Source organism: Ornithorhynchus anatinus, chromosome 13 (assembly GCF_004115215.2).
Source record: "Ornithorhynchus anatinus isolate Pmale09 chromosome 13, mOrnAna1.pri.v4, whole genome shotgun sequence".
Classification (NCBI taxonomy): domain Eukaryota; kingdom Metazoa; phylum Chordata; class Mammalia; order Monotremata; family Ornithorhynchidae; genus Ornithorhynchus; species Ornithorhynchus anatinus.
Window position 1 is genome coordinate 38,566,231 of NC_041740.1, and position 14,778 is coordinate 38,581,008.

General features: G+C 59.5%; 1 protein-coding gene across 1 annotated transcript; it reads left to right on the forward strand.

Moving 5' to 3' along the window:
• Positions 1 to 342: 342 nt before the first annotated feature.
• MMP14 (matrix metallopeptidase 14) lies at positions 343 to 12,374 on the forward strand. The gene is made up of 11 exons (XM_029078186.2): positions 343 to 466; positions 725 to 969; positions 5,471 to 5,619; positions 5,909 to 6,031; positions 6,748 to 7,055; positions 7,998 to 8,159; positions 8,950 to 9,110; positions 9,336 to 9,474; positions 9,612 to 9,762; positions 10,162 to 10,277; positions 10,512 to 12,374. Exons 2-11 carry the CDS (start codon positions 871 to 873, stop codon positions 10,838 to 10,840), a joined length of 1,737 nt encoding a protein of 578 aa, XP_028934019.1. The 5' UTR covers positions 343 to 466; positions 725 to 870; the 3' UTR covers positions 10,841 to 12,374.
• Positions 12,375 to 14,778: the final 2,404 nt, after the last annotated feature.

The following is a 14,778-nucleotide window of genomic DNA, read 5'->3' on the forward strand; positions in this document are numbered from 1 at the left end:
ACTAGCGTTTGCCACCCTGACCCCCGCCTGCCATCTTGGACCATCTCTGCCGCCCTGACCCGAGTCTGCCATCCAGTGATTGCGACAGAAGTAATCGGAGGAAAACCCAGCCAGACCCCAGCTCTGCTTGAACTCTGACCTTCTGGACCCTCGAACCTCCAGATGCAGAGCCCCCCCGCCCCCATCCTCCAGCTTCCTGGGGTGAGACAGAGGCTGAAATCAAAGGAACAAAGCCACCCAAAATATGCTTATGATGAGAAAACTTCCCACATCCTGCCTGCCTCAGCCCCCCCAGGATCATCTCCCTTCCCCACCTCCCCAACCCCCTTTCCCGGCAGAGGCCCGGGTCCCAGCAGATGGCAGCCTGCATCACGAAGAGGCAGATTTTGCCACTTCTGTAACTTTTTCTCCTGCTCTGCAAAGATTGTAATTGAATTCAGACCGAAGAGACACACGTCTTCACTAGGTTGGGCAGGAGAGAGAGGGAGGGGAGGGAGAAGGGGAGGGAGGGAGGGAGGGAGGAGAGGGGAGGGAAAGAGGGGAAGGAGGGAGAGGGCAGAAGAGGGGAGGCGGACAGAGAGAAGGACCCGGAGACTGGAGTAAGGAGAAGAGAAGGAACCAGGGAAAAGAAAAAGAAAAAAAAAACTCTCAACGACAACCAAAAAAACCCTAGAACAGAAAAACACGGTCATTTCCTCATTCATCCCCGTCTGGTCTGCTCCAGAAATCCAGGGAGCAGGCAGAACAAAGGAATCCGGGACAGTGACGGCAGAGACCCTCAGAGGTGGGGGTGCAGGAGGCAGAGCAACAGCGGAGACCCCCTCCCCGCCCCCCGACTCCGTCCAGCCCGCCCAAACCGTGGAGTGGAACATGACCCGGGCCCCCAGACCCAGGAGCCTCGTCCTCCAGCTCCTCACACTCAGCGCGACCCTCATCTCCCTCTGCTCTGCAGTCAACTTTAGCCCTGAAGTAAGTGCCTTTCACGGAGGGACAAACTCTTTGTGTGTGGGGGGGGGGGTGTTGGGGTCGGGGGACCTCTGATTTCGGGGGCCGCCGCGTCGGGGGATGAAGGGAAGCACTTTTCTTGGGGCTTCCCTAACTTTTTTGGGTCCCATTGCGTTCAATCTCCCTTCCCCTGTCTCTCCACTTCCCATCCCCCTCCCGCCCTGCCTGATTTCCCATTCCTGGACTTTCCATGGAATTGCTCTCCCCTCCCAGTCCCCGTGGGCCTCGAGATCAACCCTGGCACGGGCCGGGGGTTTGATAAACACTTGGAAGGGGGGAACACGACCTGCCCCTGTCCCCGTCCCCGTTTCTTGTCATGTGCAGCCGGGTTTGTCCTCTTTCCAGATTTCCACAGCTCCAGTTATCCCTCCCTCCCCTGCCCCCTTTCCCCACTCCTCCCCTATCTGCTCTGCTCTATTCCCTCAGGCAACAGCAGGAAAACGAAAAGAGGTTTTGCCCGACCTATTCTCCTCCCTGTCCCTGTTGTCCTCCTTGTCCTCCTCCTCCTCCTCCTCCTTCTCATCCTCCTGCTCCTGGTATCGGAGACTTCGGCCCCCACCCCGGAGACCCTGGCACAGAAGTTACATGGGGCATGCATGCCCTAGGCCGGGCCCAGCCCCACACCCACGCTGGGGTTTCTGTCCAGACAAAGCTCCCCTTGTCAGCTGGGGACCAAGCCGGACTCAGCCGCATTAAGGGAAAGGGGACCCTGGCAGAAACTAAGCATAGAGGCCCTCCCCTTCAGGAAGTCCCCCCAACACCCAGAAGAGACCTTCCTGAAGCACCCCTCCTTTCCAGGGACCCCCTTTCCCTAGTCCCTCACATCCGGCTCTTTTCAGGCCCGGTACAATCAGACTTTGGGAGGAAGCTGTGTGGGAATCGGGTGTCTGGGATGGTTGCCTTTTTTTTTTCCCCCCTCTCTTTTTTTGCTCTTATTTTGGGGCCTGGCCCTCAGAGGCGAAGGTGGGAGCCGGATTTAACTGATTTCTTATTTTGGAGCTCCCCTGCCCACGCGGATCGCCCACCGGTGGAAGGGCAGTGACCGGCGGGGAGGAAGGAAGGGAAGTCCCGAATTGGCATTGTCCTTGCCCCTGGGTGGACGACCTGAGGGCAGACCAGCTCCCCACCCATCCAAGAAGCCCTTCTCTCATTGAAGTCACCTCCCAGGGACTGTGGCCAGCGGGAGGGGAGGGGCAGGGGAGGGGCAAGAGAGGCAGACGGGAATCAAAAGCCCTGAAAACCCCAGCCCGAGGCTCAGAGCTGGGGCAGAGGCCAGAAAGAGGCGGCCTCGCGCCTTGGGCCTACGCCAAAGTTTGGGTCCCAGGGCCCTGGCTCCATTGAGAGGAGGGGAGAAACCCAGCCCCTGAGGGAACAAAGGGGGATCAGGCCACCCCTTCCTATCTACCACCTCCCTCCCCCTGCCTGGCCCCCTCTTCATCCCCAGGGTACCCCCTCCCCCGGCCTGGCACGACTCCCCTCCCCAGCCCCCCACCTCCCCCGGCAACCCCAGTGGGCAGGGAGGGGCTGGTGGGTCCTGGCACTCTTCTAAGTGGGTCACAGACCATCCCCGTGCCAGCGCTGCCATCTGTTTCTGGGCCGTGGCCTGCCGGTGGGTGTGGAGGGCAACGGGACGGGAAGAGCAGGCCTCAAGCCCGGGTACAATCTCCACCTCGCCCTAGGCTCGGGTTCCTCCGTTTCAAGCCTGGAGTCCCGGGAGAGTGGAGTGGGGGGATTCTGTGCAGTACCAGCCAACGGGGTGGGCCTCCAGACGCCCCTTGCTCCACAGGAATATTTTGGGCCTGGAGAGGGCTGTGGAGATGGAGTCCCCTCTCAGCTCTTGAAAGGCTTTCAGCTCAGAGTCCTTCCCCTGGTGGGTCAGGAATCCTGGGGTTAGACTACTTCTTCACTTGGAAACCCCAGGATGGGGTTGAGGGGGAGAGGGGGGGAAAAAAAAAATCCATCAAGCCTTCCTCCTTCCCACCAGTCCCTGGAGGGACTCAGGATTCTGGACAGATGTTGGGGGAGAGAGAAGGGACTCTTCAAGGCCATTGTTTCAGAGAACATCTGGATAGGGTGTCTTCCCCAGCCCTCCTGCTGGGAACCCCCTTGCTGGGGGTGGGTGGGTAAAATGCCGGGGCGCTTTCTCAGGCGGATTCTCAGGGATGAAGTCCAGAGACCCCAGGAGGCCTCCTAGGAGTGGACCGGGCCCCCATCCTGGTCACATCACGACCCCCGGCCCGGGGCCACACCAGAAGAAACCACGGGCGCAGCTGGGTGGAAAGGGACAGCGGCGTTTCAGGGCTGGGGGCCGGGAGTGCAGGGAGATGCTGGGAGGTGCCGGGGGGCGGGCACTCCCCGCATACCGAGATGCAGGCCCTGGCAGGCTCCCACGGGCGCCAACCAAATCCTCCTGGCGCAGGCCAGGGCAGGTCTGGGGCTCTCGGGACTAAACCTGCCTGCAGTGGCCCAGCATGCATGGGGTTAAGCCCCTTCCCCAGCCAATGGGATAGGGTGGGGGGGTTTGACTTGTTTACAGAGGAGCTCTTCCTTCTCCCCTTGCTGCTTTTTGGGGGGTGGATTCTAGGAATCCATTTTGCAACTTCTTCCACCCCTTCCCAACACACCCCCTGTGAGCACACATCCCTGTCAGCTGCCCCTGAGTCAGCCCCAGGCCCTCCACACTCAGACGTCACCCAGGCCAGGCTGCCAGGTCATTTCCCCACTTCCCCTCATGAACCGGGGCTGCCATCACCACAACTGGGGGGTCCGAGCCCACGGGCCCACTTCTTCCTCTCACCCGCACCCGGCTCCCTCGTTTCCTTCCCACCTCCTCCATCCATCCATCTCTCGAACTTAGGGAAGCAGCACGGCCTAGTGGAGAGAGCCCTGGCCTGGGAGTCAGAAGGACCCGGGTTCTAATCCCGGCTCTGCCACTCATCTGCTGTGTGACCTTGGGCGAGTCACTTCACCGCTCTGGAACTCAATTACCTCATCCATAAAATGGCGATGAAGACCGCGAGCCCCATGTGGGACGGGGACCGTGTCTGACCCAACTACCTTGTATCTACCCCAGTGCTTAGAGCAGTGTTTGGCATATTGTGAACAGTTAACAAATACCACAATTATTATTATTATATATTAAGTACCTACTTTGTGCAGAGCACTGTACCGGGCTCTTGGAAGACTGTACCGGGCTCTTGGAAGACTGAACCGAGCTCTTGGAAGAATACGGGTCCTAAAAGACATGACTCTGCCCCCATGGAACTTGCAGTTGAGCTGTGGAGACAGACAGTTAATTTACAGAGAGGAGGAAGAAGGATAAATGGACAAGGATGAGATCTCGCATAGGTAATTGGGTCTCTAAGATAAGCAGGGAAGGGCTCCCCTGGCTGGAACTACCTCCTGGAAAGGTTAGTGGGGACTTGTGGCCTAGTGGCTAGAGCATGGGCCTGGGAGTCAGAAGCACCTGGGTCCTAATCCCTGCTCTGCCACTTGTCTGCTTTGTGACCTTCAGCAAGTCACTTAACTTCTCTCTGCCTCAGTTATCTCACCTGTGGGATATGGACTGTGTCCAACCTGATTACCTTGTATCTACCCCAGCGCTTAGAACAGTGCCTGGTACACTGTAAGGCTTAACCAATACCATTTAAAAAAAACACCAAAAAATACTTGGCTCCAAGAAGACCCTGCCAGGCCCTGTCTCGCTTCAGCCCAGATTTGAAGCCCGTCTGGGGGGCCATCGAAGGACTGGCCCTTTGCCCTCTTTTCCCAGCTAAACTCGAGGACACCAGGCCCAGAATAAGGGGCCCAGAGACCCAAGCCGAGGAGGGACGGAGGCCAGGAGGCACTGAGCCACGGGCCAGAGCTGGGCGCATACCAGACCTGGCTCTATCTGAATCCTGGCATCCTTGGCACTGTTTTATTTTATGATATTTGTTAAGCACTTATTATGTGCCAGTTGCTATTCTAAGCGCTTGGGTAATTACAAGCTATTCAGGTTGGGCACAGTTTCTGTCCCACATGGGACTCACAGTCTTAATCCCCATTTTTCAGATGAGGTAACTGAGGCACATAGAAGTTAGTTGAATTGCCCAAGGTTACACAGCTGGGACTAGAACCCAGGACCTTCTGACTCCCAAGCCCGTGCCCTTTGCACTAGGCTCTCTTCTGCTACAGGTTAGGAGGGTCTAGCGGGGGTCTGGGCTCCCCTCAGGTAGGGAGGCACTGCAGGGGACACAAGAGTCCCCATGAGCTGATGGGGCTTATGGCAGAAGCCCGGCCTACTTCCGGGACCACCGCTTTTTCCTCATCTCCCCTCATCTTTACCCAGCGACCCCGCCGGCAGTCCCTCTCCCGGTCTCCTGTTGCCTGTCTTGAGTTTTCCTTCTCCGCGCGGCCCGGTGTCTGGGGCGGAAGCTGAGGGTGCGTCCCGGGCCGGCCCACACTCCGCATCCTTGTCCTGCAGGCCTGGCTGCAGCAGTATGGGTACCTGCCCCCCGGAGACCTCCGCACCCACACCCAGCGCTCCCCGCAGTCCCTCTCTGCCGCCATAGCCGCCATGCAGAGGTTCTACGGGCTGCGGGTCACCGGCGCTGCCGACGGGGACACTATGAAGTGAGTGATGGACGCTTGGCTCAAAGTGTGCACGGACACACTCTCTCTCACGCACACACACACATCCCAGGTGGCCTCTATTCCCCTCCCCCCACTGACCTATCCCCTCCCTCAGTGTGACCCGCCCTTCCCCTCCCTCCACCCACACTAATCCTGTCCCCTACAATACTGCATCTTGACCCTCCCCCAGCCCCACCCTGGACTGACCCCTTGCCCTCTCCCTCCCAATTCAGTGCCCCGCCCCTCCCCCTCCACTACCCTGGACTGACCCCCTCCCTCGCCCCTCCAGGGCCATGAAGCGTCCGCGCTGTGGGGTCCCGGACAAGTTTGGTGCCGAGATCAAGGCCAACGTGCGGAGGAAACGTTATGCCATCCAGGGCCTGAAATGGCAGCACAATGAGATCACCTTCTGGTGAGTCCCAAAGGGGTCCGGACCCCAGCCCTAAACAAGACCTCAGCCCACAACAAGCAGTGTTGATGATAAAAAGAAGCGTAGCCTAGTGGAAAGAGCACGGGCTTGGGAGTCAGAGGACTTGGGTTCTAATCCTGGCTTAACCATTTGTCTACTGTGTGACCTTGAGCAAGTCACTTCACTTCTCTGTGCCTCAGTTACTGCACTGGTAAAATGGGGATTAAGACTGGGAGTCCCGTGTGGGACACGGACTGTGTCCAATCTGACTGTCTCGTATCTACCTCAGTGCTTAATAAAGTGCCTGGTACACAGTAAGTGCTTAACAAATACCATTAAAAACACACAAACAAAAAAACAAGACCCCAGCCCATGGCAGCACAGACCCCGGCCCAAAACAAGACCGAGACCCCAGTCCAAAACAAGACCCAAGTCCACAGCAAGTCCTTGGCAGCACAGAACCCAGTCCACAGAGGTAGCGACCTCAGCCCTGCACTAGGAAAGACTCCTGGGGCCAGGGTCTGGGAGCCCTGATGTAGCTAGGGAAACTGAGACACCTTGCCTCAGGAAGCAGAGACAAGCAGAGTAGCATGGAACATCCCGGGCCCCGCGGGGACCATGGCAGGGAGGGAGCGGCCGGGCAGGGGAGCAGCGATCGCTCTGACCCCCGCCCGCCCTCCCGCCCTCCGGGCCCTCTCTCTCCCTTCCCGCGGTGCCAGCATCCAGAACTACACGCCCAAGGTCGGAGAGTACGCTACGTTCGAAGCCATCCGCAAGGCATTCCGGGTGTGGGAGGGGGCCACCCCTCTGCGCTTCCGCGAGGTCCCCTACGCCTACGTGCGCGAGGGCCACGAGAAGCAGGCCGACATCATGATCTTCTTCGCGGAGGGCTTCCACGGCGACAGCACGCCCTTCGATGGCGAGGGTGGCTTCCTGGCCCACGCCTACTTCCCCGGGCCCAACATCGGCGGCGACACTCATTTTGACTCCGCCGAGCCCTGGACCGTCCGCAACGAGGATCTCAGCGGTGAGTCTGGGTGGGCGGGCACCAGGGCACGGCCTGGAAGACCCCCACTCCACCTGGGGGAAACCGAAGCACGGGAGGCATCAGGGAAGGACGTACGAAGTTGTGGAGCAGTGGACCCGTGAAGAGGAGCATAGTGGTAGCTCTCATGGTGGAGTAAAAGTCCCAGGGCCTCACTCCCCTCTATTTCCAAAGTCCGGGACATCCTCCCCCTCAGGCTGCGTCCAGAGCAGGCCGGAGCCAGTAGTCGACACCTGCCAGGTGAACGGTAGATCGCTCGAGAAGCAGCGTGGCCCAGTGGATAGAGCAACGGGCCTGGGAGTCATACTAAGCACTTAACAAATACCATCATCATCATTATCTTATATCTACCCCAAGGCTTCATATAGTGCCTGGCACACAGTAAGCACTTAACAAATACCATTAAAAACAAACAAACAGAAAAAAAAAAAAAAAACTAGGCCCCAGTCCAAGACAGCACAAACCACAGCCCAAAACAAAACCTCAGCCCATGCAACCCAGACACCAGCCCGGCTCTGCTAAATGCCTGCTGTGTGACCTTGGGCAAGCCACTTCACTTCTCTGTGCCTCAATTACCTCATCTGTTAAATGAGGATTAAGACTGTCAGCCTCACATGGAACAGGGACTGTGTCCGACCCGATTAGCTTGTATCTGCCCCAGAGCTTAGAACAGTGCTTGATACGTAGTAAACGCTTAACAAATCCCATCATCATTATTATTATTGTTTCATTTCCCCTGGGCCTTCTGGGGAAGTGCCAGCTGGTCCCTGGGTGTAAGGCTACAGCCCACTGGACCAGACCCTGATGCAGGCAAATGGAGAGGCCCGATTGAGAGTGAGCTGAGGATGGGAGGGGGGGCAGGTGGGGAGGCGAGGGGCTGCCCAGATGACAGTCCAGGCCTCCCCTTCCTCCTCACCCCTCCAGGCAACGACATCTTCCTGGTGGCGGTGCACGAGTTGGGCCACGCACTGGGCCTGGAGCACTCCAACGACCCCTCGGCCATCATGGCTCCTTTCTACCAGTGGATGGACACCGATAACTTTGTGCTGCCCGAAGATGACCGCCGAGGCATCCAGCAGCTCTACGGTGAGCCCTCTTCACTCCAGGCATCCCCGGACTTCCAAATGTAGTCTCTCTCTGTCCCTCGCACGCAATCACTCCATCTCTTCACACCCTCTCAATCCATGCAGTTCCTCAAACATGGTCTTTCCGGCTCCTCACACCTCGTCTGTCTGCCCATCTCCTCACATGCCATCTCCTCACATCCAGTCTACCTGACTCCTCACACAGTCTGCCTGTCTCCTTAGTTTGTCTGTCTCCATCTGCTTGTCCATCTTCTTACACCCAGTTTGTCCATCTCCTCAAACACTATTTCCATCTTCTCTCACCTGGTCTATCTGTCTCCTCACACCAGGCTGTCCACCTTCTTGCACCCAGTTTGTCTCCTCTCACCCAGTCTGTCTCCTCACAATCTGTCTTCATCCATCTGACGAGCTCCTCACACTCCATCTCTTCACACTCTGTCTCCTCGCACTTGGTCTGGCCGTTTCCTCGCATTCTGTCAATCTGTATCCATCTTCTCTCACTCGTCTCTCCAACTCCTCACACCTTGTCTGTCTCCTTACACCCCGACTGTCTCCTGGCATCCTGGAAGTCCATCTCTCCCTAAACTTCCTTCTCCTCCCTCCATCCATCGTCACACTTTGTATCCATCCCCTCTTGTCTCCTCACCCCCTGCCCCGGGTCATGGTCGGTTAACCCCTTCCCATCGGCCAGTTCTGGAGGGGGTAACATTTGTCCATCTGCCCTGCCCCTCCCTCCCTCTCCCCTCCCCAAACCACTGTGCCTGAAATGCTGCTTGTGTTCTGTGCCCCAGGGAGTGAGATGGGACATCCCACAAAGGCGCCGGCACCCCCAAGGACGACTTCCCGGCCCGTGGTCCCTGACAAGCCCAAAAACCCAGCATATGGACCCAACATCTGTGACGGGAATTTTGATACCGTGGCCATGCTGCGTGGGGAGATGTTCGTGTTCAAGGTGAGGGGCCCAGCTGGGTGAATGGGTGAGCTGGAGGGGCCGGGGGCCAGAGGGCATGGGGTGTGGCACAGAGCCATCTCCTCTCCAGGCCCATACGGAGCAGCTGGGGTACTGGGGGGAAGAAGAAGTAGAGTGGGATGTGGGGAGACCGGCGGGGGTGCTTGAGGGTGCTGGGGGCGGCTGCGAAACTAGGTTGAATGTGACTTACCTCCTCCTGGATTTCAGGAGCGCTGGTTCTGGCGGGTCCGAGACAACCGGGTCATGGACGGTTACCCCCTTCCCATCGGCCAGTTCTGGAGGGGGCTGCCGGCCTCCATCAACACCGCCTATGAAAGGAAGGACGGCAAGTTCGTCTTCTTCAAAGGTAGGCGGGGCCGGGGCATCTCCCCCTGGGGGGATAAGCTGGGCATCTCCTCCTGGGGAGATAAGCTCGGGAACCCTGTCCTAGGGTCTCAGCCCAGTCAGGACCTGCACCAACTCCCCTCCCTCCCCTGCCCGCAGGAGACAAGCACTGGGTATTTGACGAGGCCTCTCTGGAGCCCGGGTACCCCCGACACATCAAGGAGCTGGGCCGCGGCCTCCCCACCGACAAGATCGATGCCGCCCTGTTCTGGATGCCCAACGGCAAGACCTACTTCTTCCGCGGGAACAGGTGAGGCTCTGATCCCCTCTGACCCCTCACCCTCAGCCCCCTGCCCCAGGACCAAGCCAGTGCCTTGTTCCCAGGATGGGGGGAGGCTCTTGGGCCGCCTGACCGCTCCCTGCCAAAGCCCAGAATCCCCCAGGCCCCGAGACCTCTCATTAGGGCCCCTCCCACCCCCGGCTCCTCGGCCCCCGCTGCCCGTGCCGTCTGGCCTTCCTGCCGGCTCTGTCATTAAGGCTGGGATGGTTCCTGGATGGGTAATGACGGGTGGCACAGGGAGACTGTCCCCGGTCTCCTCCTCCCCCGCCCTGTTCCCTACCAAAACAGGATGGACTGCTCACGCCCCAGGGGGATGCCCAGGAAAACCTCCCGCCCCCCATTCCCACCTCACCCGTGCCCCTCCCCCAGGTATTACCGCTTCAATGAGGAGATGAGAGCCGTGGACAGCGAGTACCCCAAAAACATCAATGTCTGGGACGGTATCCCAGAGTCTCCACGGGGCGCCTTCATGGGCCGGGATGAAGGTGAGGCCTGGGGCGAATGTCTGGAGAACCCGGGAGAGGGCACGAGCGGGGTGCGGGGCCGGAGGGACGATGATGTACAATGCAGGAGGTGTGGGTCTGAGAGTGATCCTCTTGGGGTCCATCCCCCGATTCCTTTCCGCACCCCACCCGCCTCTCCGGGGACCCCCTTCTTTCTCGCCTCTCTCCTGTCACCCCCCTGACTCCGCTCCCCCTCCACCCTCCTCCCCCCGGCAGTCTTCACCTATTTCTACAAGGGGAACAAATACTGGAAATTCAACAACCAGCAGCTCAAAGTGGAGCCGGGGTACCCCAAGTCCGTACTGCGGGACTGGATGGGCTGCCCGGCAGGGGGCCGGCCCGACGAGACCAAGGAGGAGACGGAGGTGATCATCATCGAGGTGGACGAGGAGGGGGGCGGGGCGGTGAGCACGGCGGCCGTGGTGCTGCCCGTGCTGCTGCTGCTCTGCGTCCTGATCCTCGGCCTCGCCGTCCTGTTCTTCAAGCGTCACGGGACCCCCAAGCGACTGCTCTACTGCCAGCGTTCCCTGCTGGACAAGGTCTGACCCCCGCCCTCCCGGGCTGGGGGGCTGCTGGCCCTCCCCCGCCTGGCCCCGCCACACGAACATTGCCTCTGTGGGGGTGGGGGGGAGGCGAAGGGGCAGAGGTCATTCCCAGGTCATTCCCCCCCAAAGCTCTTTTCGGTGGCCCACGGCTCCCCTTGCGCCTCACCCCACCCCCGCCTCTTCCTCCTCCCTGCTCCTGACCACTCTCTCCACGCTGCCTTGCTCTTTCCCTCCCCCGGTCCTGGAGGCTAGAGCCGGGGTGGTACCCAGGGACCACTGGGTTCCCCTGCTCAAACCCTCCCCAGGAGTTCCCCTGTTCGGTGCACACTTCTGCCACCCTCTCCTCTCCCCCCCCGCCTCCCCCAGCTGGGCATCCTGGGGGCTCTATTTTGGAAGGCCAGGGCCCTCTGACCTCGCTGGTAAAGGTCAGGTTTGGGGTCCCCCCCCACTCCTGCTTTTCCCCCCACCTCTTCGCCTTTCATCTCTGAACTTGGATCTCAGGAGGCTCCCAGCATTTCTAGCCCTGCTGGCCCAGGGGCTCCGCAAGGCAGCCTCCCCAGTGCCTTCTTTTAGCTTAAACGAGCCTCGTTGAGGAGGGATCGGGGGTGGGGGTGGGGTTCTCCTGGGGGCCAGATGGAGCAAGGATGGCAGGGGGCTCGAGCTTGGTAGCCATCTCGTCCTGAGGGGGACTCTTCCCCCATTCGGCCATCCCAGGGAGCCTCCTGGAGCTTTCCAGGGATAAAACGTCCGGTGAGGGATCCTTAGCTTCTCTCCCCGATGCCCCTCAAACACTTTTTCCCTCACTTTAATCTTGGGGGTACGAGTCCGAGGTGGGAAATGGGAGCCCCTCGGGACAAAACTGATGAGGATGGGCTGGAAGAAGGGCAGTCGTCTTGAAAAAGTGGGCACAGGGAACAGGGCTGCTGGGAGTTAAGTGGCATGGAAATGGCCGGAGACCAGGGGCTCCTGCTGGGGCAGGGCCTGATAAGAAAGGGGGTGGGGCCTAGATGGAAAGGGGCAGGGATTTGGGGGTCAGTGGGTAGGGCCTGGGGCCTGATCTACGGAGAGTGGGGTCAGCTGAGCTGAGAAGATAGAAAGGTGAAATGTGGGGTGCTGTGGAGGGGCGGAGCCAGAGTTGAAAGTGGATGAGGAGAGGAGTGGTTTCCAGAGTTGGGAGTGGCGGGATGGGAGGGAGTCAAGGGCAGTCCTGGGGACCTCAAAATTTTCAGAAGATCCCCATCCCGGACTGGACTGATTCATCGAAGACGGCCACCTCCTAAAGTGGGGGTCTTGGTGTCACGGCTCTGGGCCTGGGGAGGGTCTTGACCGGCAGGGGTGGGGGTAGAAGTAGCAGCCCCCCGCTTCTTCTGAACTGGCCTAGGTACCCCCTCCGACCTCAGTTTAAAATCCTATGTCCTGCCTTTCCACCTCCCCACCTGCCCCCTTCCGATCTCCCTCAGCCACCAGAGGGTGACTATGGTACCAGGGGACCCAGGGGCGGGGGGGAGGCCTTGTGTGTGTGGGGTGGGTGGGCAGGAACGGGGTTCAGGAGGGAGGGGGCGGGGGGCATAGGGGTGGGGTGAACGGTGCTGGCAGTTCGGCTAAATTCCTGATTCTTGTTCGTTTTTTAATGTGTATATTTTTATTATAATTATTATATATAAATTTCATTAATAGTTCCCTTTTGTTAACGAGGGGCGTGGGGAAGGGGGGTGGGAGGGTCGAGGGCGTCGGACCCCAGGAACCTGCAGGGCGGGGCTGGGTCATACACCTCTTAAGAGGACATTTTTGACATTGTTAAGTCTCCACAGAGAATAAACCTTTTGTTTCACATTCTGGCTGTTGTCTCTAGGGGTGGGGGGTGAGTTAGATTGGCCGTGGATGGGGGGAAGGGGATAAAGGGAATGGGGGAGGCGGTGATGCATCGTGATGCTCTCCCCCACCCCCCGCCCCGGTTTCGGGGGGCATTTTTCCAAGGACGATCCCCCCCCCCGGGCGTGGCTGGAGAGTCGGGCCTACTCTGAGCTGCTTCCCCGGGGTTTGGGCCAAGGGTCTCGTGAGGGGAGGTGATTTCCTGGATCCAGACCTAGCCAGGGGCCCCGGGGGGTCAGGGCGTGGCGAGCGCTGGGCCTTGGGGGCCAGGAGGAAGAAGTCGGTAGGACCGGTGGCCTCAGAAAAGTTCCCGGCCAGCCATGTGATTCAACCGCAGATTCCCATTTCTCCTTCTCCAGCTGGGGGAACCCCGTGGCCCATCAGCTTTTCCTGGCAAAGGCAGCCAGTCACTCAATCGCATTTACTGAGCACTTATTGTGTGCAGAGCACTGTACTAAGTGCTTGGGAGAATACAAGAGAACAATAAACAGACACATTCCCCGGCCCCAGTGACCTTAAGGACTAGAGGTGGAGAAGCCCCCCACCAGGGGCAGGAACTAGGTTCCTCCTCTCCACGGGCATGGAGCACGGCCCCCATCCCCTCCCTCCACAGAGGGGCTAATCCTCCCGTCTCGGGTCCCAGGGCTGAGCACTGTGCACTGAGTAGCCAGCTGGGGAGGGGAAGAGAGCCCTGGCCCCTGCCTCCTCCTGGCCTAGATTAATGCTCAGGCCCTGCAGATGCATCGGAGGAAAAACCCACCCCATCAACCTCGTTCCCCCCAACCCTACCACCCCCCAGTCACCTAGTTTTTCCAGCTGTCTCTTCGGGGTTGGGCTGATTCTTCCGTGAAGGAGAGGTTTTCTCCCACCTTCCTGCTGCCCTCCGGGAACCTGAGCCTCAGGCCCACCCACTCCTCTTCCTCACAGCTGTTGAGCTGGTTGCCTCACTCCAGAGCTGGGCCTGGGTCACCCAGCAGCCCCTCACCTGGGACTTTCCATCTGGGAAGGAGACTTGGGGTGGAGGGGGAAGGGGAGGGGGAGATGGCCTAGGGGGGTGGGGAAGGGTCCGGGCCGGGTCAGGGCATGTGGCAGGGTGCGCAGAGATGAGCTCATAGCCCCTTTGTGTTTTTGTGTCCCACATCTGGAGGCAATTACAGATCTTATCCAGTGGGAGTTCTAAAAAACACAGTTGGAGCCAGTGAGGGAGCGTGGTGGAGCCTAGAGGAGAGGGGGAAGGACGGTGAGGCCGGGGGGAGGGAGGGGGCTTCTGCCGCTGGACTGCGGTTTCCCCATCACGAGGAAATTGTTTGGAGCTGATTCTGGAATCACAACATACCCTCAGCAGCCAAGGGGGAGAGACTGGGTTGGAGAGTAACGGGGAGGGAAAAATGAAGGGGAGATGGGGTGAGGTGGACACGGGGAGTGGGAGGGAGCCAGTGGGAGAGGGTGTCGGAGGCCTCCCCTGGCCCGGAATGACCCACTTTCCCTCCTTCCAAGTTCCTTTATTCGAAAGCAGTGGCCCAGCACGTGTGGGGAAGGAGCCCGAATCAAAGGGGGAGAAGATGGGGGGTGGGTGGAGGAGGGTCAGAGGGAGAGTGGGGGTGCAGGGGAGCCGAGGAGTGGGTCAGGTCTGGCCTCCCTGCGGGGAGGGGGCAAGGCAGGGCTCCCCTCAGCCCCTCAGTCTTGTCTCCTCGCCTGCTCCCGCGGTCCTGCGGTCAGCCAGTCAGCCTGCTGGCCCCCCGGGAATCTAGCCAGGCGCTGGGTCAGCAGGATGGAGAAGGAAGGACCCGCTTGGCGAGGGAGCCCCCGAGCAGTGCTCCTCCTCTCTTTCTTTAAATGGTATTTGTTAAGCACTTACTATGTGCCAGGTGCTCTACTAGATACAAGCTAATCAGGTCAGACACGGTCCACGTCCGGCGTGGGACTCACAGTCTTAATCCCCATTTTACAGATGAGGGAACTGAGGCACAGAGAAGTGAGTTGCCCAAGGTCGCACAGCAGACAAGTGGCAGAGTGGGGATTAGAACCCAAGTCCTTCTGACTCCCAAGCCGGTGCTCTATTCACT

What these genes read in the sequence shown, in the direction of transcription:
- MMP14 (XM_029078186.2), top strand. Translation starts at nt 871, where the DNA reads ATGACCCGGGCCCCCAGACCCAGGAGCCTCGTCCTCCAGCTCCTCACA. An exon ending in TACTTCTTCCGCGGGAACAG is followed by an intron (nt 9,763 to 10,161) that starts GTGAGGCTCTGA and finishes CCCCTCCCCCAG; the next exon opens with GTATTACCGCTTCAATGAGG. An exon ending in CTTCATGGGCCGGGATGAAG is followed by an intron (nt 10,278 to 10,511) that starts GTGAGGCCTGGG and finishes TCCCCCCGGCAG; the next exon opens with TCTTCACCTATTTCTACAAG.